This window comes from Mirounga leonina, unplaced genomic scaffold (genome assembly GCF_011800145.1).
Source record: "Mirounga leonina isolate KUSES-001 unplaced genomic scaffold, KU_Mleo_1.0 Mir_125, whole genome shotgun sequence".
Classification (NCBI taxonomy): domain Eukaryota; kingdom Metazoa; phylum Chordata; class Mammalia; order Carnivora; family Phocidae; genus Mirounga; species Mirounga leonina.
The window spans coordinates 32223286-32248386 of NW_023270305.1; the positions used below are offsets into that span (position 1 = coordinate 32223286).

The following is a 25101-nucleotide window of genomic DNA, read 5'->3' on the forward strand; positions in this document are numbered from 1 at the left end:
TTGATTTTCTCTCTGTATATATATTTTTCTTTCTATTAATTTCTGCTCTTATTTTTATTATTTCTTTTCTTCTGATTGTTTTGAGCTTAATTTGCTTTTCCTTCTCTGGTGTTTTTATGGTGGAAACTTAAGTTATTGATTTTTGACTTTTCTAATATGCTTAAAGAGCTGTGTGTCAGTCAGCCTCGTGTAAGGCCGAGTTAGGGGTCTGGAAGCAGAAGAGAGGTATGGCTGAGAAGTCACAGCAAGAGAAAGGCATTGGCCCAGGAGTCAGAAACCTAGTTTTCACTAGCCACTCACAAGCTTTGTGGCTTTGGACTTAGATTTTCTGAGCCTCAGTTTCTTTGCCTGCATAATGGAGCCAGGGTAATCTCCTCTTGGGCTCTTGGAGATGAAGTGGTTAATGAATATGATAGCATTTGACACCTGGAAGGGCCTCCCCAGACCTGTGTGAAGGGTGGTTGTCATAACATCTGTAATCATAATGGCTTCTTCTGTCTTTCCAGAACTGGAAACAGCATGTACACACGCCTCCCCCAGAGGTAGGCTGTGTGCCCCATTCCCTTTCATCCCTCCCCTTCTTCACCCCCAAGGGCTGCCCTCCTCACAGCTTCCCTCATCCCCACACCACAGGCCCCCGCCCGTCCCGGTCCTCCCAGGTGTCTGCTTGGGTCCACTCCTCGTGGGCCCTGGCCCCCACTGCCCCCCCCTTCCCTCCTGCAGTGGCTCCCCGTTCCCAGCCTCGGTGCAGGATCCCGGCCTGCATGTTTGGCGGGTGGAGAAACTGAAGCCAGTGCCCGTAGCACGTGAGAACCAGGGCGTCTTCTTCTCGGGGGACTCCTACCTCGTGCTGCACAATGGTCCGGAGGAGCTCTCCCACCTGCACCTGTGGATAGGTAAGGGGGCTGGGGCACCAGCTGGGGTGTGGAGCTGGGGCTGGCATGGGTCTCACGGGCCTCGCGCTGCCCCTCCCCGCCACCGCAGGCCAGCAGTCCTCCCGGGATGAGCAGGGGGCCTGCGCTGTGCTGGCCGTGCATCTCAACACCCTGCTTGGGGAGCGGCCCGTGCAGCACCGAGAGGTGCAGGGCAATGAGTCCGACCTCTTCATGAGCTACTTCCCACGTGGCCTCAAGTACCAGGTCAGAGCCCGCGCCCCAGCGCCCTCACCCCATGGCTTCTCTCGGAGCCACTCCTCCTTCCAGCCAGTTGGCACCCTGCAGAAGGCCCAGGCGCCCTCAGGCCTGGGTCTTCCCCACCTTTCTGCCCAGCCCCCGCGGGCACAGGGTGCGGAGGGCCGCGGGCCTCCTGTCAGCCCGCTAAGGTTGGCCGGTCTGGGCCGCAGGAAGGCGGAGTGGAGTCCGCATTTCACAAGACCTCCCCAGGGGCCGCTCCAGCTGCCATCAAGAAACTGTACCAGGTGAAGGGGAAGAAGAACATCCGGGCCACTGAGCGGGCACTGAGCTGGGACAGCTTCAACACCGGGGACTGCTTCATCCTGGACCTGGGCCAGGTGAGCAGGCAGGGCGGGGCTGAGCGCTGCGTGGGCACCCGGCTCTTAAGAGGCCAGGGAGCAGGCGGGGAGCCGCGCCAGCCTTTAGGAAAACATCTTACGTTCAAAAAGACGGCAACCTCCTTCTGCCGTCCGGCCACCGTCCCTAACACGGCAGCCTACTCTCTCCCTCCCTTGGAGCCTCGGTAGCTCTGAGTTCGCGGCCAGCCAGACCTCTCGTTCGTTTGTCCGCTCAGCCAGTCCCTCAGTGAGTCTCTGGTGCCTACTCTGAGCCAGCTCGGGGACCACAAATGGCTTGCCCCGGGGAGGCAGCCAACACAGGCCTGTCACCTGCCGCGATGCTCCGCAGGATGTGATAGGGGCCTGTGCTGAGGGGCCCTGGGGCGGCAGGGCTCCCCCTAGCGGGCGCTGGCGCCACTGCCCCGGGCAGGTGCCCTCTGACTAGACCTCGGAGGGGGACAAGCCTTTCCGGGTGAAGGCACAGGGGGGCTGAGGCTGAGGCACTGGAGGCGGACAGGTGCAGACAGGCATGCGGGCAGCACGGAGGGGACTAGCTTGACGGGGACCCTGGGTGGGGACGGGAGCAGTGGGAGCAAAAACTGTTGCGGGGCCTGAGAGCTGGGTCCCGAGACTGTTGGAGGGTCTGGACGGCGCCTTGTGCGGAAGGCTCGAGGCGGGAGGCAGCCCGCGGCAGAGGAAGGGGGCCGACAGGTGCAGTGCGGCGCAGGCAGCCGTGTGAGGTGCGGGCCTCACGGATGCCGTTCTCCCCTCCGCTCACTCGTACATTCATTCATTCAGTGCTTGATATGTGTCTAAATACGTGCCAGTCTCTGTTGAAGTACTGGGCACGCGGCTGTGAACAAAGCAGAGCAACACAAAACAAAATGCTCAGGCCCTAATGAAGCTTGCTTTCCAGTCGGGAGAGAGAGATTACAGACAAGATAAAAGACCTTCATGTGGGGGCCTGGGTGGCTCAGTCGGTTAAGCAACTACCTTCAGCTCAGGTCATGATCCCAGGGTCTTGGGATCGAGCCCCACATTGGGCTTCCTGCTCAGTGAGAGGCCTGCTTCTCCCTCTCCCACTCCCCCTGCTTGTGTTCCCTCTCTTGCTGTGTCTCTCTCTGTCAAATCAATAAATAAAATCTTTAAAAAAAAAAGACCTTCACGTACATGCCGGTGAGCCTTGTGGAGAGAAAGCGGGAGGGACACGGGGCTGGCCAGGGAAACACTCCCGCCGAGTGTCGTGTTGTCTTAGATGGTCTGGCCTCCAGGGGCCCTTCTTCAGGCCCCTTCCCCCAACACACACACACACACACACACACACACACACACACTCAACAGGTGTGATGCAGGCAGCTGAGCCTCCCCACTTCCTTCCAGAACATCTTCGCCTGGTGTGGTGGAAAGTCCAACATCCTGGAGCGCAACAAGGCCCGGGACCTGGCCCTGGCCATCCGGGACAGTGAGCGGCAGGGCAAGGCCCAGGTGGAGATTGTCACGGATGGGGAAGAGCCCGCCGAGATGATCCAGGTTGGGGGACGTTGGGGTGGGCAGCCGGGAGGAGCTGGGGGGTTGAGGGGGGTGCGGGTGGGTGGTCTGGGGTACTGCTTAGGGCTGTGGCTAGTTCACAGGGTGCCCTCGTGTGATTCAGAGTAAAGTGCCCCTCTGGGCGGATGGACCAGTGGCCTGGCAGGTGGACTGGGCTGGACCCAGCCCTCACTCGCCTCTGCTGGGTGCCCTTGTGCAAGACACGGTTTGCCTCCCCAGACGTGGTAGCCTTGGGCATGATGGGCTGGGAAGGTCTGGGGCAGGTGCCCAGGAATCCCTGGAAACCTGGCCCGCCCTGGCCCCTCCAGGTCCTGGGCCCCAAGCCAGCTCTGAAGGAGGGCAACCCTGAGGAAGATCTCACAGCTGACCGGACAAACGCCCAGGCCGCGGCTCTGTATAAGGTGGGCACTCTGGGCCTGCCCTGGGCTGGGGCAGGGCGTGCTGACGGGAGAGGAGGAAGCCCGGGGAAGGTTGGGTTGGGCAGCAGGGTGGTTTATCCAGGGTTCGAGCGAGGTGAGGTTGGGAAATGGATGGATGTCCGGCCCTCCTGAGGAGATAAAGACCACTTCACTTCCGGCCCATTCTTGGAGAAGGAGGTGTGAAGCCAGTGCTGAGCTTGACTTTTTTGGATTCTTTGCATTCATTTGTAATTTGGAATACACTTAATTTCCAAATGGATGCAAGGTCTCGGCGCTGCAGTGATTGAGGGTGACGTGAGGGGAGGGGTGCCCAGGCTCCTCTCTGCTCCTTGGGCAGGGGCTGTGAGTGGGGACCATGGGGGCTGTGGTCTAGGGGCGGAGGTTGGGGCTGTGTGCTGGGGGCAGGGCATGGGATCTGGCACTGCCCATCGTCCCCCAGGTCTCTGATGCCACCGGACAGATGAACCTGACCAGGGTGGCCGACTCCAGTCCCTTTGCCCTTGAGCTGCTGCTGTCGGATGACTGCTTCGTGCTGGACAACGGGCTCTGTGGCAAGATCTACATCTGGAAGGGTACAGTGGCTTCTCCATTCTAGCCTGGGGCCCCTGCAGCTGCTCCCCCTGAAGGGCTCAGCCTGCCTGACTGCTTTCAAAAACAGCCTCAGGGAGCCACTGAGCCTTTTCTCTTTGCTGCTCCCCCCACTAAATTCCAGGCAAAGTTTCTGAAACATCAGCAAGCCTTAGAATCCCCGGAGGGCCTGTTAGGACAGATGGCTGGGCGCCCCGCACCCCCCAACACCACCAAAGAATTTGCATATCCAGCTGGGTCCCAGGCCTTGCTGGAGGTCCAGGATCACATTTTGAGAACTGCTGTCCTACAGCAGCCGTAAGCCCTCGGGGCTGCTGGGACCCCAGTCTTGCCATTCTGCCTTGGGGTGTGACGGAGAGATTTAAATTAAATCTCACTTTGTGCCCTGGGTAATGAACTAGTAGAACTCATTTTTCCAAGAAATTGTATTGGCTGGAGATAGAAACACTGTTGTGTATAAGCCTGTTTGCTTGGTCTAACTCTGAAAATGGTGAAACAAAGCTCTGAGTCTCTGACCGACCCTGGGAACCTCTTTACTTCTCCATGCTTGTCTTTTCTTGAGCATGTCTTACCTCCCTGACCAGATTATAACCGTCCTGAAAGCAGGAACCATATCATCTCTGGTGTCGTGACGAAATAGCACTTGCTCAGTAAATATTTGTGGGGGCAACCAAAGCCAAGAGAAACCCGCAGCCCTAGCTTGGTGAGGAAGATGCGGAAGGATGAGGCGTTCCCAGGGTAGCTGCTCCTGGCCAGTAATACTCTGGGCTCAGGGAAGGCCCAGAGCAGCAAGGAGCATGGCAGCTTTCTACGAGCTGGGGTGGGGGTGGTTGGAGATGGGGCCCTGGGGCTGCCCTTGCCCTCCTGCCACAGGGTACCTTTCCCATGGAACCGGTTCCGAGCTTGAGGGGTTCCCAGATGCCCACGGGAGGGAATTTAACCCCAAGCAAAGAACTGAACCATTTTGGAAAGAGAAACCAGAGGAAAAATAAACAACAACAACAAGAAAATTGGGAGCCAGGAAGAGAAGTATCTTGCCTTACACTGGAGCACATCTTGCAGTAGAGGGACAGCCCACAGGAGGGAATGGATAACTGTATGTTCTTCCTTTTTATAAGCTCTTAGGTGGCAGGCCTAATGGCTGTCTGGCATTATGGGAGTGAGATTATAATAAATCACACCCTTTTGTCCTATTTCGTTTTACACAAAAGGCCTGATACTTGTTGATACTTGTCAGCAGTACAGTTGACAGACTCCCCTGGTGAGGTGTCCCAGGGTGGGGCTCTTGATTTAGAGTCTCAGGCCACTGGGAACACTAATCCTGCATATCCGTGGGGCCCTGGTCCAAGCAGGAGGTTTTGATTAGAGCAGGCAGAAAGAACAGTTTTCATCCCACGGAGCTGCCGGGGTGGAAGTCTCCAGGGGCTGACTTCACACCTCCAAAGACTCCTCGGCATCTTAGCATCTCCTAGTCTGTTTATTTTAAAAGTTGCCGGCTATTCTATGGACCCCTCCCTTAAGTTTCCTTGAGAAAATGGGATGTGGGCTAGAGAGGGTCCCTACTCTTTTTTAAAAAAAAATCCCCTTCTGGGGCGCCTGGATGGCTCAGTTGTTAAGCGTCTGCCTTCGGCTCAGGCCATGATCCCAGGGTCCTGGGATCGAGCCCCGCATCCGGCTCCCTGCTCTGTGGGAAGCCTGCTTCTCCCTCCCCCTGCTTGTGTTCCCTCTCTCTCTGTGTCTCTCTCTGTCAAATAAATAAAATCTTTAAAAACAAACAAATAAATAAATAAATCCCCTTCCAACTAATCCAGGGCGAAAAGCTAACGAGAAGGAGCGGCAGGCGGCTCTCCAAGTGGCCGAGGACTTCATCTCCCGCATGCGATATGCCCCCAACACTCAGGTGAGGAGATACCTGGGTGCCCCACCCCCTCCTCCTGGGGCTCCTCCTGCGGCCTCTTGCCCCTGCAGACCAGACAAGAAGGGCAGCAAATCCCCGGGCACAGTCAGGAATGGTCAGGCCTTGCTACCGGCCCCCTCCAGTGCGAAAGCCCTTTTTAGTCCTTCAACATTTAAAAGTACATGGTGGAGCGCCTGGGTGGCTCAGTTGGTTAAGCGACTGCCTTCGGCTCAGGTCATGATCCTGGAGTCCCGGGATCGAGTCCCGCATCGGGCTCCCTGCTCGGCGGGGAGTCTGCTTCTCCCTCTGACCCTCCCCCCTCTCATGCTCTCTCTCATTCTCTCTCAAATAAATAAATAAAATCTTTAGAAAAAAAAAATAATAAAAAAAAAATAAAAGTACATGGTGTTTTCTTTTCCTTCTTTAAAGATTTATTTGAGAGAGAGAGAGAGAGTGCGCTTGTGCACGAGCACGAGATGGGGGAGGGGTGGAGGGAGAGAGAAGGAGAGAAGCAGACTCTGCTCAGCGCGGGGCTCAGTCTCACGACCCTGAGATCATGACCTAAGCCGAAACCAGGAGTCAGATGCTCGACTGACTGAGCCACCCAGGCGCCCCAAAAGTACGCGGTGTTTCCTGAGAGGATGTTGGGCAGCACTCACGTGGCAGCCCAGAGCCTGGTGTGGGCAGCTTTTGTGCCTGCTCTGGGCCCTTGTCCCGGCTCGTCCTGCCTCCATTGCTCCAGCACAGCGACTCCACGAGTCATTCCGAGGGGAGCTGAAAAGGCTTATCGATGACTGGTGCGTCTCTCGAACTGCGCACCCCAGTGCTTGAAGCAATCTGTTTTCTCAGCCCGTGTCCCATCTCTTGGCTTATTTCTCGGCCAGGGGCATACCTGGCCGGGACAGCGCCCAGCACCCTCCTCCGTGGCTCCGCTCCGGTCTTGCCTGGTGGAGGCAGAAGTGGGAACCTCGTGGGCTAGACTTCTCCCCCATTCTCCCTGCAGGTGGAGATTCTGCCCCAGGGCCGGGAGAGCCCCATCTTCAAGCAATTCTTCAAGGACTGGAAATGAGGGGGGGCGCCCCCCGCCTCCTGCCCGCTTTCTTCTCCTCCGGCTGCCTGGCCCCTGCGGAGGTAGCCCCGAGGCTGTTCAATAAAGGAGACAAGTGCTTTCCCCGCTCTCTGCCCTCACTGCCTGCCCTGAGCTACTCCTCACTCCCCCCGCTAGTCACCGGGCCTTATCCACGGGCTGGGGCAGAGGAGGACCCGGTGGCCGCCCGCTGCCCAGCTCAGGGTCTGGAGCGGACTTGGCACCATCGAGGCAGTGGGGCCCGGAGCTCCCCGAGGGCTGGCGGGGACTGCTGGGAACCGGTGGGGAAGGGGCCCAGCACTGGGCCCCGGCTTTGCTTGCAGCCAGGGTTCAGTTCAGCCGCACACCCCGCTGGGACGAGGTTGGGGCAGCAGGCTCGGGACGCCCTTCTGCTTGAGCCAGGATCTCAGCTGCCCTGAGAAAGCACTGTGAGGCGGCTCCCAAACGACACGCTTGCCGACCAAGAGGACAACTTCTTGCCGCTGCGCGCCAAGTCTGGCTTGTCACCACATGGGCGCATCACATCACGTTAGGCCGACGAGCGCGGGGCCACTGTAGGGCCGGGGAAAGCCCCAGACGAGTGTGGAGAGTCACGGAGTCTGCATCGGATGTTACCTGCCTCCGTGTCCTCCTGGGCAAGTTGCTCTTCCTTGTCTAGGCCTTAGTTCATTCTCCCGTATCATGGGGCGGTGGCTGGAGTATCAGGCTAGAGAGCCAAATAGGAGAACGGAGTAACTCAAAGTGCTCCCACCCGGAAGGGCAGGATCCGGGGGCAGGAGCAAGGCTGGTAAGTCTGGACTGGAGTTCAGGAGGCCAGGCTGAGCTGCTGCAGCTGTCCTGACCCACTCCCACCCCTGGGCCCCAAGGGCGATGCGGCTTCTGAGCTCTGATCAGCTGGATTCTTCAATCCCCAACATACTCTAACCACGTTCATCCTGATTTTGTGCAAAACAGCACAGGAAAGTCCGCTTCTCTGTGTACCCCCCCGACTTCTCTCTGAGGAGCTGTGCAGTGGTCCACCCGACAGCCTCCACAGACAGCATGTGCCAGGGATGATTTGCAAAGGAGAGCGAAGAAGGGGGCACCAGATCCTGACTTTCTAGGGTTGTGAAGCATTTTACATCTCCCATGGAAGGCCTAGATAGGCCCTTCCTAAATAAAATGCACAGGTTAAGATTCTTGCATCTACTTTCAAAGGGTTTCGGCCCCCCTCCCCCTTCCCCAAGAGAACCACAACTTAATCCCTGGACAACGTTGTTGCTAATGTCCCAAGGTCTGAAGCTGAGCACTCTGGGGACATTACACAGGGAGTGACTTGGTTAGAAAGGGCTCTTGCAGAGGCCACTGGCCTCCCCTCCAGCTAGAAGCCCACATGGACTGGTTCCCGGCCAGAGTGCAGGCTGGGCATTCACGGTCGGGTCTCCGGGGTTAGCCTGGTCTGAGAGCAAGCGGAAGGAACCTGCAGGGGAGGAGCTACGGAACGGACACTCTGAAGTGGAGGCTGAGCCACAGCCTTTCTGCGTCCCAGCCTCACCAAGCCCAGGAAGCTGTTGGCCACCCTGCAGGCCCACTAAGCACCCAGGCTGGAGGAAGTAAAGTGGACAAAGGATGAGTTCAGGTTGGGCCAAGATGGCGCAGGCAAACTGCCATCCGTTACCGCCCTGCCCTTGAGGCATCCTGCTAACAGCAGTGGGGAGTCCTCTGCCATACCAGGGTGGCTATGTGTCGTCCCGCCTCTGCAATGCACCGCAGCTCTGGTGGGTTAGAATTGGAGAAGCGTGCAGGGGCGAAACCGTGGTCTTCATGGGTCTACTTGACGGAGTACAGAGGACAGGAGAGTGGTGTAGTGGGGTCTCCCCAGCTCAGGATACCCTGGCCCGGAGGAATGGAGCAACAGAGCTACTAGCTTCCCCAGATGCCAATGTAGGAAAAAACATGAGGAATGTTTCCTACAATGGCTTCCCCAGAAGCCAATGTAGGAAAAAACACAGCAATCTTAACCAGAGCCAGGGCCGCCCTGCCCCCTGGCTAGAGTGCACAAGGAGTCTTGGCCTCTAAGTGCAGGATGGACACCATATACACTCGGTGGGAGCCTGGCCAGGGCAGAGCAACCTTCTCTCCTGGAGCCCCTGTCTCTCACCAGGCCCTGGAACAACAGGGCCACAGGAAAGGGCAAGGCTTGTCTTGGAGGAAAACCACTGGGACCCTTGACCTGGAACAATTCTTTTATTCAAAAACTGCTGGTGTGTGAATTTCCTCCTTCCTTCAACCAGGCCAGAAAGCCATCCCTGATGGGAACTACACACCTCCACGGGGTGGGGAGTGTGAGCAAGGGGGTGCCCAGCTGGTGGGCAGTTGGGATGGGCAGTAATGGAGACACCTACCGGACAGCCGGTTCTGTGTCATCAACAGCGGGGCTGAGGGATGGGGAGAGGATGGAGAGAAGGCCTCTTGCCCTGGTTCATGCTGCCCCCTGCTGGCTGCTGCCACGGCTACCTTCTCCCTTCAAATTCTAGCTCCAGGGTCCCGGTCCTGTGGACACCCAAGGCCTGAGAGCCCAGCTGCCCAGCGAGCCAGAATCTGGCACCTCGGCGTGGGAATATCTCTCAGCGTGGGCATACGGGGAACATCCAGGCAGGGCCTTCCCACCTTATGATCCATCCACTCATCGAGATTACCTGGAAACCAACTCTCAACTAGCTCAACTCCAATTCTGGCAAATCCTTGCCCTGGAGGCGGGTCTGTGGGGAGCAGGGTGGGTCTAACTATCCCTAATGTCTCACATGGGTGAGGGTCCTTGGCTTCCCTGACCAGGCCCAGCCCGGGTACGCCTGGCATAATGCGCCGTGCACCCTCCCAATGCCCCTGTGGCCCATCTTTTAAGTCTCTGTCAGCCTTGGGCTGGTCAGATCAGCCACATGCCTTCGGATGAATGTGGCGGCAGGTCGCACACGCCTGTGAAGGTGAGATCCTTGGAGTGAGGGGCTTGTGGCCCAAAGCACTTCTGTGCTCCCAGCAATGAGGCCTGTCCCTTTGACACTCCAGCCAGGTAGATTTCCAGGGTCTTGAGCAGCCGCTTGGGGCTCTTCTTGGCCAACACCTCCAAGTCTGGAACAGAGGATTGGAGAACAAAAGGCTTGACGGGGCTCTGGACTGCACACCAGTCCGGGCCCAGCAGCCATAGGCAGTACCCCCATCCTAGACCCTGTGGAGTGGAGGGTGAAGGAGTCTTCTAAGGTGGAGAGCTCACCAGAGAGGGAGGATGATGGACCAAATAAAGCCACAGCAACCACACTTTCTACCTTGACCAGGACAGTCTCAACTTTGAATGGCCAGTCCAACTGTTGGACCCAACTTTTGATTCAGAAAATATGACCACCCTCAGTCTGAGGCCAGAAGGGAGGAGGGGGGTGCAGAGAAAGGGGAGCTAGCAGGCCCCAGAGGGTGGTGGGCTGATGGAGACTTTGAGAAGCTGGAGCTTGAGAAAGTAGGGGGGGAGGGCGGTTAGGGGGAAGGGAACTGTAGCCCAAATTAGTCTAGCAACCACACTGAGGTCCCTGAACCTGGGCAGGTGGGGAGTGGGGACACGCTAGGGAGTTCAGGTCTCTCCAAGAAGAAAGAGCACACCTTTGAGGACAAAGCCAGAGTCAGCAATGGTCTTCTCCTGCGTCCTCCAGACATGTGCAAGGCGGAGGAAGGTGGCGGCATAGAAACTGTTCACCACTGGGATCACCTTTCGCTGCCGGTTACACTCCCTATGGCACAAGGGGGGCAGTGTGCTCAGCAGCGGACCACGGAGCACGGCTGACAGCTGGGTGCCTCCGCCGGCCCGACTCCCCCAGGGAGCCATTCCGCAGGCAGCCTTCGCCACCAGGGCAGGGTTGGGAGACTGGTTTTGGTGGTGGGGGGGGAGGGGCTCTGTCCTGGCTCCCTGGGGAGCTGCAGGTCTCCAGAACGAGCTGGGAGAATGCGGTGGGAGCGGGAGGGAACCAGGCTCTGCTGCGTCCTTCTGGTCAGCCAGCCAGCAGCCTGGGGCGGGGTGGGGGGGGGCTGGCCTGCAGTGCAGGGACTCACCTGGAGAGGGGACTCACCTGGAGAGGCACTCCTCCCTTAATGCCTGGATTGCGATGCGGGTGATATTCACGGACATCAAACAGAAGGGGAATTGCTGGAATGGAGCGGGCAAGGAGGGTCAGTGGCAGCCCCGGCTCTTGGCTTCTGGGCCCGCCACCCACAACCCAGCAAGGCCCCCTGGCAGCAGTGACAACCATGGCCGGGAGGCGGCAGCTGACATTGCTGATGTTCACACTTGATTTTCCCAATAATCCTCCCATTTCCCAGATGAGGAAGCTGGGACTCAGGGACCCGAAAAGAGCTTCCCGAGGAGGTGGAACCAGGATTCCAACTGAGGATAATTTACACGCAGGCTGGCGGGCATAACCCCGTGCAAGCTCTTCAGCCTCTTCACCATCCCGACCCATGGGCTGTCCTTGGCCTTCATTCACCAGACCCACCGTGGTGCTGCCCAAGGACCACACCACCCCCTGGGGTCAGGCTGAACACAGGCGGGGTGAGGCTTGGTTATCTGGCCGTACAGGTGCCTACAATCTCTTCTCCCCTTTCCTAGGCATCTTATTTGACTGCTCATAAGCACTTCATTCAAAAGTAGAGATGGCACAGGCACAAAGCAGGTAAAAACCTGACTTGCTGGCACACCCCATTTGTCAATAATGGAGGCCTGAGAACTAGCTGTGCGGGTCAAAGAGGGGGCAGCATGGGGTTCACCGGGGCTGCTTCCCCAGGAGGGGCCTCAGAATCCACTGTGGGGTCTACTTTAATGCTTTATTTTTGGAGGGGCAAGCTCCTTTTTTTTCTTTTCTCTTTTTTTTTTAAGTAGGCTCCATGCCCAGTGTGGAGCCCAAAGCAGGGCTTGAACTCATGACCCTGAGATCAAGACCTGAGCTGAGACCAAGAGTTGGACACTAAACCCACCAAGCGACGCAGGTGCCCCATCCTTCCTATTCTTTAATAACAAAACCTAAGAAAATGAACAAGGGCTTTTCCCAGGGCATTTCCATATATTACATGTTAGTTTCCACTGCTGCACATACCCAAGGACACCCACTGAGAGGGACCCACAGATCAGTGCACTCATTAGTTTAGAGCAAGAGCCAAAGTCTATCCCATCTGCTTCCCCTGAGAAGAAAAGCCATTACATTATGATGCATAACTGTGCTGTCCAGTATGACAGCAAGTAGACACAGAGAACCATTTAAGTTTAAATTAATTAAAAATTAAACAACTTTGGGGCACCTGGGTGGCTCAGTCGGTGAACTGTCTGCCTTTGGCTCAGGTCATGATCTCAGGGTCCTGGGATCGAGCCCCGTGTCAGGCTCCCTGTTCAGTGGGGAGTCTCCTTCTCCCACTCCCTCTGCCCCTGCCCCCCCGCCCACCGCCCTGCTTGTGCGCGCTCTCTCTCAAATAAATAAAATTGTTTTTAAAAAATTAAGCAAAATTTAAAAAATGCAACTCCTTAGTTGAAAAAACCTCAACTCTTTAGTCCTATTAACCATATTTCAAGTGCTCAATAGCCACATGCGCTCAGTAGCTACTATTTCGAACAGTGCTGATATATTACCGCCTCTTCACTGCAGAAAGTTCTATCTGACAGCACTGAACTGTCGAGGGTCTTCTGCTCCATAAAGATTTTTCTCGGGGTCTTCTGTGGCATCTGGGTTCCAGATCTTGGCCTGACCACCTACTGGCTTTGTGTCCTTAGGAAGGCCACCTGCACTGTATGAGACTTAGCTTTCCCATTTCTTTTTTTTTTTTTAAGTTTTTTTAATTTAATTTTTTTAATGTTTTATTTATTTATTCATGAGAGTCAGAGAGAGAGAGAGAGAGAGAGAGGCAGAAGCAGAGGGAGAAGCGGGCTCCCTGCTACGGGACTCAATCCCAGGACCCCGGGATCATGACCTGAGCTGAAGGCAGACGCTTAACCATCTGAGCCACCCAGGTGCCCTAGCTTTTCCATTTCTTAAAACCAAAAAGGAAGTACCTTTGAGTGCTGTGCAGGAGAGAGTTAACGCACCAGGATCTGAGACTCTGTCTTTAGAAAGGCCTGCTTGCAAGGGTGGCCCCTGGCTGGCACCTGGGAACCTGGATTTGAGGAGGGTTCCCACCATTCCCTCAGGATGATTCATGCGCCTCAGCTGTCTGTACAAACAATATGGTTTATGCTGAATATCTGCCTTTTCTCTGTGATTCTGCCATTTGGGTATGTGCTACACAGATGGTGTGTGCACGACTGCCCCCCATAAAAACCTTGGGCATTGAATCTCTCTATACTGAGCTCCCCCGGCTGACAACGTTTCCCGTGCTGCACAATTCGATGCTGGAGGAATTAAGCATGTGCCGTGTGATTCAACTGGGAGAGGACTCTTGGGAGGAAGCCCATGCCTGATTTCCGATAGATTTGTCCCATGCACTCCTTCCCTCTGCTGGTTTTGCTTTTGCTGGACTAAATCACAGCTATGCGTACGACTACAGGCCAAGTCCCGTGAGTCCTCCCAGCGCATCATCGAACTGGGGGTGGTCCTGGGGACCCTGACACACGTGCCATGCTGGGTGGGGTCAAGTCACTAACATCACATACACTCTACAAGATAGGTTTCATTACCTACAGTTCACATTTTCTATTATCTCTCCCTGGACCCACTCCCAGAGTTCTTGTCGGAAGTAATTTCGATCACATATGCACAGTACTAAGCACAGGGCTGGCCCGAGGAGGTGCTAACAACTGCCCACCATCGTTACCCTTGCCCCAGCGTGAGTGGCTGAGGTCCGCAGCCACGCAGTCATGCCTTCACGTACTGCCTACCTACCACATCCTTGTATAAGACTGCCCCCTCCCTTGCCTTCTCTCAGTCTAAAAATAAATATAGGAACAAGAATATGGTAGCAACATAATTAACAGAGGATCTAAAACTAGCATTCACTCACTCTTGGGAACATTCTTACCAAGCCCACTTATTAAAAAGTAGGGAAAAACTGGAATTCAGATCTAAACGTCTCCTTTTCTCCAGCAGTTCCATTGGCCCTGAAAAGTGTTGCTTGGAGCCAAAATACCACCTGGAGGCTGTGTTTAGGAAATGGACTGAGGGACAGCAGAGAACATCAGACCTGGACCATTTTGAGTTTCCATTTAAGATTTCATTTCTCTTCATTCCTCACACTCGGGCTTAACCACCTTTGAATCCTAAAGCAAGGAAGACCGAGTCATCTTTTGTGGGGGCTGCTGATACGGTTTCAGCAGCCCTGGAGTTTCAACCCAGTAGTTTTGGGGAGGGGCCTGGGCCTCTGAAGTGGGCTGCTGGCTGACCACCGCTGCTGTAAGGAGCCCACTGCTAGGCCTGCTGTCAGGAGGCGGGTCTCAGGCCCAGCTTCACCACTTACTAGCTTTACCTCTCTGACCCTCACATTCCTTTGCTGGAAAACAGATTTGCAAGGATCATCGCTGCCCTATCTCTTCGCCGGCCTGTCATGTCGGCGGAATGAAACAATGGATGGAGACTGCTCAGAAGGCCAAAGAAGTGTGTGTGTGTGACTAAGCACAATTAGAAGGTGCTTCCTCACCCACCAGCAAGTAGCCCGATGGGCCCTGTGCCTCTGTGTTTGTGTAAGAGCTCCACTTCTCAGCATGGCGTGGGCTAAGCCCTGCTGGGACTCATGGGAGTCTGCCCTCCTCCCACCCTGGCACTTGTATTTTTGGGCCAGTTCCCCTTTAGCAGGATGTACCACGGGTACCTGGAACTTTAGTCCTCCCCTCAGGAGAGAACAGGACTGGCTGCGGGCAGGGGTGGTGTCCCCCAGCTGCTCCTCTGATCTCACACACGCCTCCTGGAAAATGGTGTTTTCAAGATTCATAAGGGCTCGAGGTCAAGTGTTACTTTAAAACCTTGGAAGTGGGCGCCTGGGTGGCTCAGTTGGTTAAGTGACTGCCTTCGGCTCAGGTCATGATCCTGGAGTCCCGGGATCGAGTCCCACGTCGGGCTCCCTGCTCAGCGAGGAGCCTGCTTCTCCCTCTGACCCTCCCCCCTCTCATGCTCTCTCTATCTCATTCTCTCTCTCAAATAAATAAATAAAATCTTTAAAAAAAATAAATAAAAAAAAAATAAAACCTTGGAAGTGCTTATAGTTCAAGGAATTATACAATAAATCTGGAAGGGACCTTGGAATTGTTTAGGCCAAACTAAGGCCCAGAGAGACTAAGTGACTCGTCTCAAATCATAGCTCAATAATACAGATGGAACTAGCGTCTAGCTTCCTGCTGCCTGTGCCAGCCCTCTTACTTTATTAGGCTAAGCTGCTATTCTATCTTCTTGTCTGACATGCATATTGTGGAGGAGTAAACATAAATCCCCAGTAAATCCCACAGAGGCCAGAAGGTGAAGGGATGAGAAACAGATTGGCCAAACTGGTCAGTCTGGGTCCCTGCTGATCAAGTTCCCAGTATCTCCTCTCATCCTGCTGCTGCCTCTGCCTGCGATGCTCCTCCCACAGGTATCTGAATGGCCTGCTCCCTCCCCTCATTCAAATGAGGAATTCTGGGTTGGCGATAACCCTCTATCCTGGCTTCCATATTTCTGCAAGAAGCTCTTATAAGAGAGCCTTCATAAATCACAAGAAGGGAGACCCTGAGGTCAGAGACGACCTATAGGAAATATTAATTAGCTGTAAGACCTTCGGCAAGTCACTTCCCTTCTCTGGGCCTCCATCTAAAGTGAAGGGCTGGGGGTGCCTGGATGGCTCAGCTGGGTTAAGCGTCTGACTTCAGCTCAGGTCATGATCTCGGTGTTCTGGGATGGAGCCTCTCATAGGGCTTTGTGCTCAGTGGGGAGCCTCTGCCCCTCCCCCCATTCATGCTCATGCTCTCTCAAATAAATGAAAAAAATCTTTTAAAAAATAAAATAGGGGTGCCTGGGTGGCTCAGTCATTAAGTGTCTGCCTTCGGCTCGGGTCATGATCCCAGGGTCCTGGGGTCGAGCCCCGCGTCGGGCTCCCTGCTCCGCAGGAGGCCTGCTTCTCCCTCTCCCACTCCCCTTGCTTGTGTTCCCTCTCTTGCTGTCTCTCTCTCTGTCAAATAAATAAATAAAATCTTTAAAAAATAAAATAAAACAAAATAAGATTTATTGTATAATTCCTTGAACTATAAGCACTTCTGAGGGGCTGGATTGCTGAGGTACTCCTCAACCTCTGGGAGTCTATTATGGTGAAGCAGTGTTGCTGCACAAGACTGCATCATTGCAGAAGCTAACAGGTACAGTTCTCAAACTGAACCCAGAAATTACCTCCCTGCATCATGAAGACCACAGAAAATGCCCACATTCTCAACTTGTGGGGCCTCAATATATCTCAAGACCAGATACTCATGAAGTCCCACTCTTGCCTCCTCCAGTGTTTCCTGGAATAGACAGGCATAAGTGAAGCCTTAAGATTTATTTTTTCATTTTTATTTAAAAATTTTTTTAAAGATTTTATTTGAGAGAGAGTGAGAAAGCATGAGCAAGGAGAGGAGCAGAGGGAGAGGGGCAAGCAGACTCCATGCTGAGTGCAGAGTCTGATGGAGGGCTCGATCTCATGACCTGAGCTGAAACCAAGAGTCATGATTAACCGACTGAGCCACCCAGGCGCCCGAGCCTTAAGATTTAATAGGTGCTTTTCCCAAAAATATACAGAGATACTGAGTAGACATTAGAAATGAAAAACTGCCCCAGTGGCAGGAACCATATGATTATTTGTTCTGTATTCAAGAACTTTTGGGTTAAAAAAAGGGATCCACCTAAGATACACACACACACATAAATAAATTAAAAATAAAAAACGTGGGCGCCTGGGTGGCTCAGTCGGTTAAGCGACTGCCTTCGGCTCAGGTCATGATCCTGGAGTCCCGGGATCGAGTCCCACATCGGGCTCCCTGCTCAGCGGGGGGTCTGCTTCTCCCTCTGCCCTCTTCCCTCTCGTGCTCTCTGTCTCTCATTCTCTCTCTCAAATAATAAAAAGTCTTTTAAAAAATAAATAAATAAATAAATAAGGCATCTACCTTACCAACAGTTGTGTTGCGCGCATGCGTGCGTGCGTGTGTTGTGTATGTGTGTGTGTGTGCTGTATTTTTACTCTTGAAAATCAAAAGTTACCTTGATAACGGACACTCACCGAATGACTAATGCGCTTGACACTTCACATAGTTTATCTCCAACCCAGAATAATTCTGCAGGGTTGGAATTATTTTCCCATGTTACAAAAGCAGCAGCAGACCCCGTGAGAACTACGTCACGTGGCCAACAACGCGTCACTGCAACAGTCTGGTTTGGCAACCCCGGCCTGACCAACTCCAGCCCTCTGAGGTAAAATGATCTGACTACGATGTTGCAGGTGTGACCTTCAGCCCCTTACTCGCGGACTCCTCTCCCTCAGGCAGTATCCGGGCAGCCGGGGCGGGACAGGCGAGCTCCCCACCTCAGGCCGCTCCTACCAGAGCTGCCACAGACGTAGATTGCAGGCTCCGTCCACTCAGAGGGCCTAGAAGGGTGAGGACTTACGAGCAGCGTGCATACCTGGCCCTCCGCTCGCACTTTCTAAATGTCATTCTCCAATTAAAGGAGCGAGAGAGCTCCTTGGAGAAGTGGTTAATTCCAGGGCTGGAAATCATACAGGGAAAATATAAGATGGCATCTTCTGGTGTCCAGAGAGCCAAAAAGTGCTCAAAACAGGGTATGAGGTGGGGGGGCACGCCTGGGTGGCTCAGTTGTTAAGCATCTGCCTTTGGCTCAGGTCATGATCTCAGGGTCCTGGGGTCGAGCCCCACATCAGGCTCCCTGCTCAGCGGGGAGCCTGCTTCTCCCTCTCCACCCCTCCCCTGCTCATGTTCTCTCTATCTCTGTCTCTGTCTCTCTAAATTAAATAAATAAAATCTTTATTAAAAAACAAAACAGGGCATAGGAAAGGGCGCAAGTGCTGACCTGAAGGAGCTTCTAAAATGGCCAAAGCTGAAACAATGTGAGCAACAAAATAAGTAACAATAGTACTGGGTTATAACCCATAGAATAAAATAAATATCCAGGAGCCCACATTGATATAAAAAGTAACTGAATGAATAAATAAATAGAAGAACACAGACAATTGGAATTCTTCCAATTAATAAATGTGAGAGAAAATGAAGGAAACAGAAATCCACCATTAGAACAAAGTTTGAGGAAAAACAGAATATTTGCACAGTCTCAAAGTATCTTCCCCAAGATACTCATTAATTACAAAGGGAAAAATAATAACTACAGTGGAGAAACCTGGCAGACATCACCTTAACCATACGACCCAAGCCAACCACCTCAGTAGTAAGACATTCCGAGCTGAGGCACAGAGAAGGGTACATCACTCCCGGTGTTCTTGCCAAAAATGCAAAACCTCAATCTGAAATTTGTATGGCAAACTGAACCCCACCCAAACTTGCTCCTTCTTTTCCATTTCAGTTAATGGCCACTCTCTCTTTCCAGTTACTCAGACTAAAAATCTCTTTTTCTCACACCCATCATCAATCCATGAGAAAAAGATGCTGGTTTTTTCTTTCTTTCCTTTCTTTCTTTCCTTCCTTCCTTCCTTTTCATTCTCTTTTTCTTTCTTTCTTTCTTTTTCTTTCTTTCCCTCTTTCTTTCTTTCCTTCCTTCTTTCTTTTCTTTCTTTCCTTCCTTCTCTCTTTTTTTTTTAAGTAAACTCTACTCCCAGTGTGGGGCTTGAACTCACGACCCCGAGATCAAGAGTCACATGCTCTTCCAACTGAGCCAGCCAGGCACCCCAATTGGCTCTATTTTCTTAAGCCCATAAGCTCAAGATTCTACATCTGGAATCTGACCACTTCACACCACCTCCTCTGAAAATACCCATCATCTCTGACTTGATTATAAAAGCCCTCACTATAGACTATTCTCAACCTAGCAGCTGATACGATACACTTAAAAGTGTTAGGTTGGATCATGTATTCCAGGCTGTGAAAACCCTCACTTTATTCAGAGTAAAATCAAAAGTGCTTATCATAGCCTACCAGGCCCTCTGCCGTCTGGTCCCTGTTAGCCGTAGGACCTCCCTTCTGACTGCTCTCCTGGGCTCCTTCTGTTCCAGCTGATTCCCTGCTACCCCTTCAAGTGCCAGACACATTCCTTCCTCAGGACCTTTGCTCTAGCTGCTCCCTGTGTGTGGAATGCTCTCCCCCAGACACCAACTGGGCTAACATCTTCACCTCCTTCAAGGTCTGATTTACCTCTCACCCTCTTGTGAGAGCTACCCTGAGCACCCCATAAAATACTCTCCATATTCTCCTAACCTTACCCTACTTGTTTTTTCTCCTTAGCACTCACCACCTTTGAATGTACTCTATCATTTATGTGTTAGGCTCACTGCCTTGTCTTCTCTGGTAGAAGGATCGTTGTCCACTGATGTACCGCAAGCACTAAGCACAATAACTAGCATAGGGAATGCTGAATAGAAATTTGTTTAGTGGATGAATTCCAGGTGCCAGCATGTGGCATAGGTGAATGGCAGGATATGGGACAGATTTGTTTTCTAAAACAGCGGGACTACCACCTTTTACTGCCTGGGAAAACCATTAAACCCAACACCAGAGAAGGCTTGGACAAACCAAAGGCTACAGAAGCCACTTCTGGCCTATCAGTAAGACCATGTGTCCCTTGACCCTCACAGGTAGATCTCCTCTGGGGCACATACAGGCGACCTCTCCTCCTTCAGGGTTAGGAGAACCTATTAGTACTGTTTAAGGGGTGTCCTCAGGGAGGACAGTGAGTTGACACATTAGCATCACAGCTATGCCTAGTGCCTTTGTACACATCTAATTTTCCTAATTGTCCAGCTGAAGTGTCCATGATTTCCATCCTACAGATGAAAAAACCAAGGCTCTGAGTTGAAACACTTGCTTGAGACACACGCTAACAAGTGGTGGAGCTCAGATTCTAGCGCAGGTCAGGCTAGCGGGGGAAGCCTGGCCCTGGTTTGCCTCGGCTGTCTTGAGAGCCTTGAGCAACTACGGACAGCCCCCGTGAGGCCCTCCTGGTTGCTTAGGAGCACCCTGCACCCACAAAGTCTCCACAGCCCTCTCCTCTGGCTTCCCCGCAAAGCCCCACCTGGATATGGTGACGAGACAGGCGGAAAATCTCCTGGGCCATCAGCAAGGTCTTTGAGTCCATCACCAGGTACAGCAGGTGCAGGAGGGCAAGGAAGCCTGCTCCTCTCAGGTCTGTGGCTGGATTCGCTCCTGTAACCGAGATGAGTAACTGAAGGGTGATGGTGAGCAATGCCAAATGAAGTCCCTTCTCCCATGAGCTTCAAGGGCTTGGCCACCCCTGCCTGACTGTAATGAGGTGCCCCTTAGCTTCACCAAGGTAGTGTGAGCATATTGGGGAGCCTGGACTGAGCCCCACACCCTTGTGATGTCAGTGGAGTCCACATGGGACTCCTGTAATGAGTCATGTAATGAGGCACCTGTGCCCCCTCTTAGCCAGTGGAACCAGCAGAGGCCAAATGGGGTACCTAAATTTCTACCCCTGCCCAGCAGTAATGAGGTGACACCCTCCTTCCCCCACTGGCGCGGTGTCAGAGGATGCCTGCTAAAATAAAAGGTTTACAGCAGATCCAGAGTGTCATTACGTAATACCCCAAATGTCCAGGATACAACAAAAAAAAATCATTTGTTACATCAAGAACTAAGAAAATCTTAATTCGAATGAGAAAAGATACTTAATAGATAGCAACACTGAGATAACACAGATGTTGGAATTACCTGACAAGGATTTTAAAGCAGCAGTTATAGGCAGAATAATGGCCCCTCCAAAGACGTCCTTGTCCGAATCCCTAGAACCTAGGAATATATTTTGTTGCATGGCAAGAGGAAGTTAAGATCATAGGTAGAATTAAGGTTGCCGATCTGCAGATAGGGAGATTATCCCGGATTCTCTGGGTGGGCCCAAGGTATTCAGAAGAGTCCTTAAAAGTGAGAAAAGGAGGCAGAAGCACAGAATCAGAGAAAGAGATGTGAGGACAAAACCAGGCTCAGGGAGATGCTCTGTTCCTGGCTTTGGAGGAGGAGGCGTGAACGTGGCCTCTAGAAGATAGAAAAGGCCAGGAAATGGAGTTTTTCCTAGAGTCTCCAAAAGGGAATGCAGCCCTCTGCCACACTGATTTCACCCCAGTGAACCTGTGTCAGACCCGTGAGCTACGGAGCTATAAGACAGTAAGTTTGTTTTTTGGGTGCTTGGCTGGCTCCATTGGAAGAGCATGTGATTCTTGATCTCAGTGTTGTGAGCTTGAGCCCCATGTTGGGTGTACAGATTACTTGAATAAATAAATTAACTTTAATAAGTTTGTGTTGTTTCAAGCTACTAAATTTGTGGTAATCTGTTGCAGCAACAATAGAAAACTACTACAGCAGTTATCATAAAAATGCCTTTGATAAATAATTACACAGTTTGAAAAAAATGTAAAAATAGGAAGTCTCAGCAAAGAAATATCAGGTATAAAGAACCAAATAAAAAACTTACAACAGAAAATATAACTAAAATTAAAAACTCACTCGATGGGCTCAAGAGCAGAATAGAGACAATAGCAGAAAGAATTGGTGAAACAGAAGATGGAACAATAGAACTTATCCAATCTGTTGAACATAGGGAGAAAAAACAAAACAAAACAAAATGAGCAGAGCCCTGGAGATCTATGAGTTACAGAACAGAGATCCAAAGAAATGAACACAGCCTCTCACCTGTGGAACAGCACAGAAGATCTAACATCTGTCATCTGAGTCCCACAAGAGACGAGAAAGTATGCGGCTGAGAAAAGTACTTCAAGTATTCACTCACGTGGAATTTAAGAAACAAAACAAATGAACAAATGGGAAAAAAAAAAAGAGACAAACAAAACACCCAGATTCTTAACTATAGAGAACAGATGGTTACCAGAGGGGAGGCAGATGGGGAGATGGGTGAACAGGTGAAGGGCTAAGAGTACACTTATCTTGATGAGCACTAGGTGATGTATGGAATTACTCAATCACTATATTAGTCACATGAAACTAATATAACATTGTATGTGAACTACACTGGAATTAAGGAAAAAAGGCACGTGAAGTAATAACGGCTGAAGATAGACCATATTTGGCAAATGACATTAAACCTACAGATTCAAGAAGCTGAGCAAACCCAGTAGGGTAAGCCCAAAGAAATCCACACTAAGACACAACACAGTCAAACTCCTGCAAACTCTAAAAGATCTTGAAAGCAGAGAGGGAGAAACAACTCCTTGCCTCTCAGGGAGAAAGAATGAAATGACAGAAGCTTTCTCATGGGGGCCAGAAGCAAGTAGCACAGTTTGCAAGAGCTGCAAGAAAAAAACTGTCAACCTGGAATTCTCTGTCCAGAGAAACGATCCTTGAGGAGTGAAGGGGAAATCAAGATTTCCTTAGATGAAGGGAAACCAAGAGAATTTATCACCAGCAGACCTACTTTAGAAAATGCTTAAAGGAAGTTCTTGAAAATGAAAGGAAATGATAAAAGGAGAAATCTTGGACTAATAAGAAAGGAAAACAGAACAGTGGAAAGAGTAAGCATATGGGTAAATACAGCTGACTTTGCTCCTCCTCTTGAGTTTTCTAAATTGTTTGAAGGTTGAAACAAAAATCGTAACACTGACATGATTCTCATTGCATATGGAGGAAAATAAGATAATTATATTATAGATGAGGGACTTAAACATGTTGTCAATACCAATGGACCAATTAATTATGGATACAGAAAATTTCCTTTTCAAATGAGGACATTTTCCTATTCCACGTAAATGTAACTTGATATGATTTTGAAAAAAGAGTAACATAATCCAAAGACAGCTGAAATAATTTTGTTTCACTCAAAAAATAAAACCGTATAAAGCAAAATTTTCATCTGTGTTAAAAGGAAAGAGAAAAAAAGAAAAAACCAAATCCTATCACTCTGATGCTTTCCATCTCTCTTAGAGTAAATGTCGACAATGGCCTGTATAAGGCCACAAGGGACCTTTCCACTTCAGCCACACTCCTCGCTATTTCTCAAGCATGATAAACATGCTCACCTCAGGGCCTTTGCATTTCCTGTACCCTCTCCCCTGGATATCCTACCTCAGGGCGCTAGCACGACAGGAAGAGGACTATCTGGGCTCTCATTCTAGTCCTGGATTCAGGGGTCAAAGAAAAAAAGATGAACAACTGCTGTCTCTTACCCTGAAAGCCCAGATCTTCCCAGTGGTCTCCGTGGAGGGCACAGTCAAACTTGGAGCCAGTCAGTTTCTTGTAGATAGTCTGGAGGACTTGGCAATGCACTGGGTCTTGGCTATCCAGGCCACCTGCCCGAAAACACATCCCCACTCTCTGTCGGACTGCCTGCCCCTCAGGGGGGGACTGAGTGTTTCTCAGAGAATGGTTCAGACAAGATAGATCTGGATTGTACTCAAGAGACTGTGTTCTCCTACATTTTCACCCCGTGGCTCCCGCTCTCCCTGCCAGCACGGTACATGCAAGACCTCTGGCTTAGCCTCCGCAACAGGAGGGCAAACAGTGCTCTCTGCTTGACCACATACGCAGCATCTGCCTCGGGGCAGCACCTGTGCACTCACACTGAGCAATGGTCAGGACCAAGTCCCTTTCTTCTCGGAGACCCTGGTGGAGCTTCGGAGGCCCGAAGAGGCAGTGCCGGAAGGCGGCGAGCCCCGTCCTTCGAATAGTTGGCTGGATTCTTTTCTGGGGAGGAAGATGCAGGCAATGGGCAGAGGCCTGGGTTCACCTGCTCTAATGAACTTACCATCAGGGGCAGTACAGGGACTGTTCTTGCAGAAAGAAGTAGCTCCGCCAACTAACTGGCTGGTCTCTGGGCCTTGGAAGGGGGCAGGAACTGTGAAGCACCTGCTCCATCTCTAGAGACAGGCTCTGCTGGGTCCCAGGACTTTTGTAAGTAGAAGAGATGTCCCCAGGGCGCCTGGGTGGCTCAGCTGGTTAAGCGTCTGCCGTCAGCTCAGGTCATGATCTCGGGGTCCTGGGATCGAGCCCCACGTCCAGCTCCCTGCTCAGCGGGAGTCTGCTTCTCCCTCTCCCTCTGCTCCCCCCTCCCCGCTCCTGCTCTCTCTTTAATAAATAAATAAAATCTTAAAAAAGAAAAGAAAAGAGATGTCCCCAAGTATAGGCATTATTAGCCCGTTGTCCGCATTTGCTCCTTTGGGCTTCTCCAGAGCTACTTCCCACTGACTGCCAGAGATGGCTGGCATGGGGACCCCTGCTTGGTCTGACAAAGCCAGGTCAGGTTTCCCAGCAGGGCTGCTTTACCTTTTGCAGGTCTCTCTCTCTCTGCAGAGGGCATAAATGATAAAGCCTAGCAGTCCTCTCAACTTCCAGGGTGAGAGAGCCAGTGAGGAGGGGAGGTTAGTGGGGACTTTTTGGAGCTGGATACCTGAGGGTTTGCTGGAGCATTCTGTCCATACCACAAGGGCACCTCTTAAACCAGGTCATGCTGACTTATTGCTCAAGGGCCACTGCTGCAGATCTTAGAATATTCTGATTTTGGTAGCTTCTGGCCCTCTGAGTCCCATAAATCACCCATGAACCAGGTTTTAGGTTGAAGATCTGAAATCACAATCTTCTAAAACTACTCTTAGTCATTCAAGATGCCCCAGAAAGCCCACCAGCTTTTATTCTCCTCAATGTTTCTTCTTTTTCCAACCCCACATGTTTTTAAAATCCCCAAATAATTTCTGGTTCCCTGAAGGAATGGAAGAGTGAATGGCCATGACTTACTCAGCTTTCTAGACAGAATGCCTTGCTTCCCTAAGGAACTGTCTAGCATTTGATTCCAGACCTCCCCATCCCTAAGATGGAAGAGGAGGGAGCAGCTACACAGACCTGTGTATGGCAGGGCCACCAAGAGCTCTGGGGACACAGTCCCAAAAAGGCCACTGGGGTCCTGCATGAAGCCTG

General features: G+C 52.0%; 2 protein-coding genes across 6 annotated transcripts in view; one reads left to right on the forward strand and one right to left on the reverse strand.

The window, feature by feature from the left end:
- CAPG (capping actin protein, gelsolin like) overlaps window positions 1-8223 on the forward strand; it is a 29159-nt gene extending 20936 nt beyond the window's left edge. For all 3 annotated transcript variants that reach the window (XM_035001174.1, XM_035001175.1, XM_035001173.1), the window contains 9 exons: window positions 507-542; window positions 724-896; window positions 985-1139; window positions 1343-1510; window positions 2891-3040; window positions 3367-3459; window positions 3917-4049; window positions 5877-5965; window positions 6966-8223. In XM_035001174.1, the coding sequence (XP_034857065.1) occupies window positions 520-542; window positions 724-896; window positions 985-1139; window positions 1343-1510; window positions 2891-3040; window positions 3367-3459; window positions 3917-4049; window positions 5877-5965; window positions 6966-7031 (1050 nt within the window). In that variant the 5' untranslated portion in view covers window positions 507-519 and the 3' untranslated portion in view covers window positions 7032-8223. The remainder of the gene's footprint in view (window positions 1-506; window positions 543-723; window positions 897-984; window positions 1140-1342; window positions 1511-2890; window positions 3041-3366; window positions 3460-3916; window positions 4050-5876; window positions 5966-6965) is intronic.
- A 1033-nt stretch (window positions 8224-9256) lies between these two features.
- The window catches only part of ELMOD3 (ELMO domain containing 3), a 28131-nt gene continuing 12286 nt past the window's right edge, over window positions 9257-25101 (reverse strand). For all 3 annotated transcript variants that reach the window (XM_035001170.1, XM_035001171.1, XM_035001172.1), the window contains 6 exons: window positions 23751-23874; window positions 23358-23480; window positions 20240-20370; window positions 11141-11217; window positions 10677-10804; window positions 9257-10157 (listed from right to left, as the gene is read on the reverse strand). In XM_035001170.1, coding sequence (XP_034857061.1) covers window positions 9955-10157; window positions 10677-10804; window positions 11141-11217; window positions 20240-20370; window positions 23358-23480; window positions 23751-23874 — 786 coding nt within the window. In that variant the 3' untranslated portion in view covers window positions 9257-9954. The remainder of the gene's footprint in view (window positions 10158-10676; window positions 10805-11140; window positions 11218-20239; window positions 20371-23357; window positions 23481-23750; window positions 23875-25101) is intronic.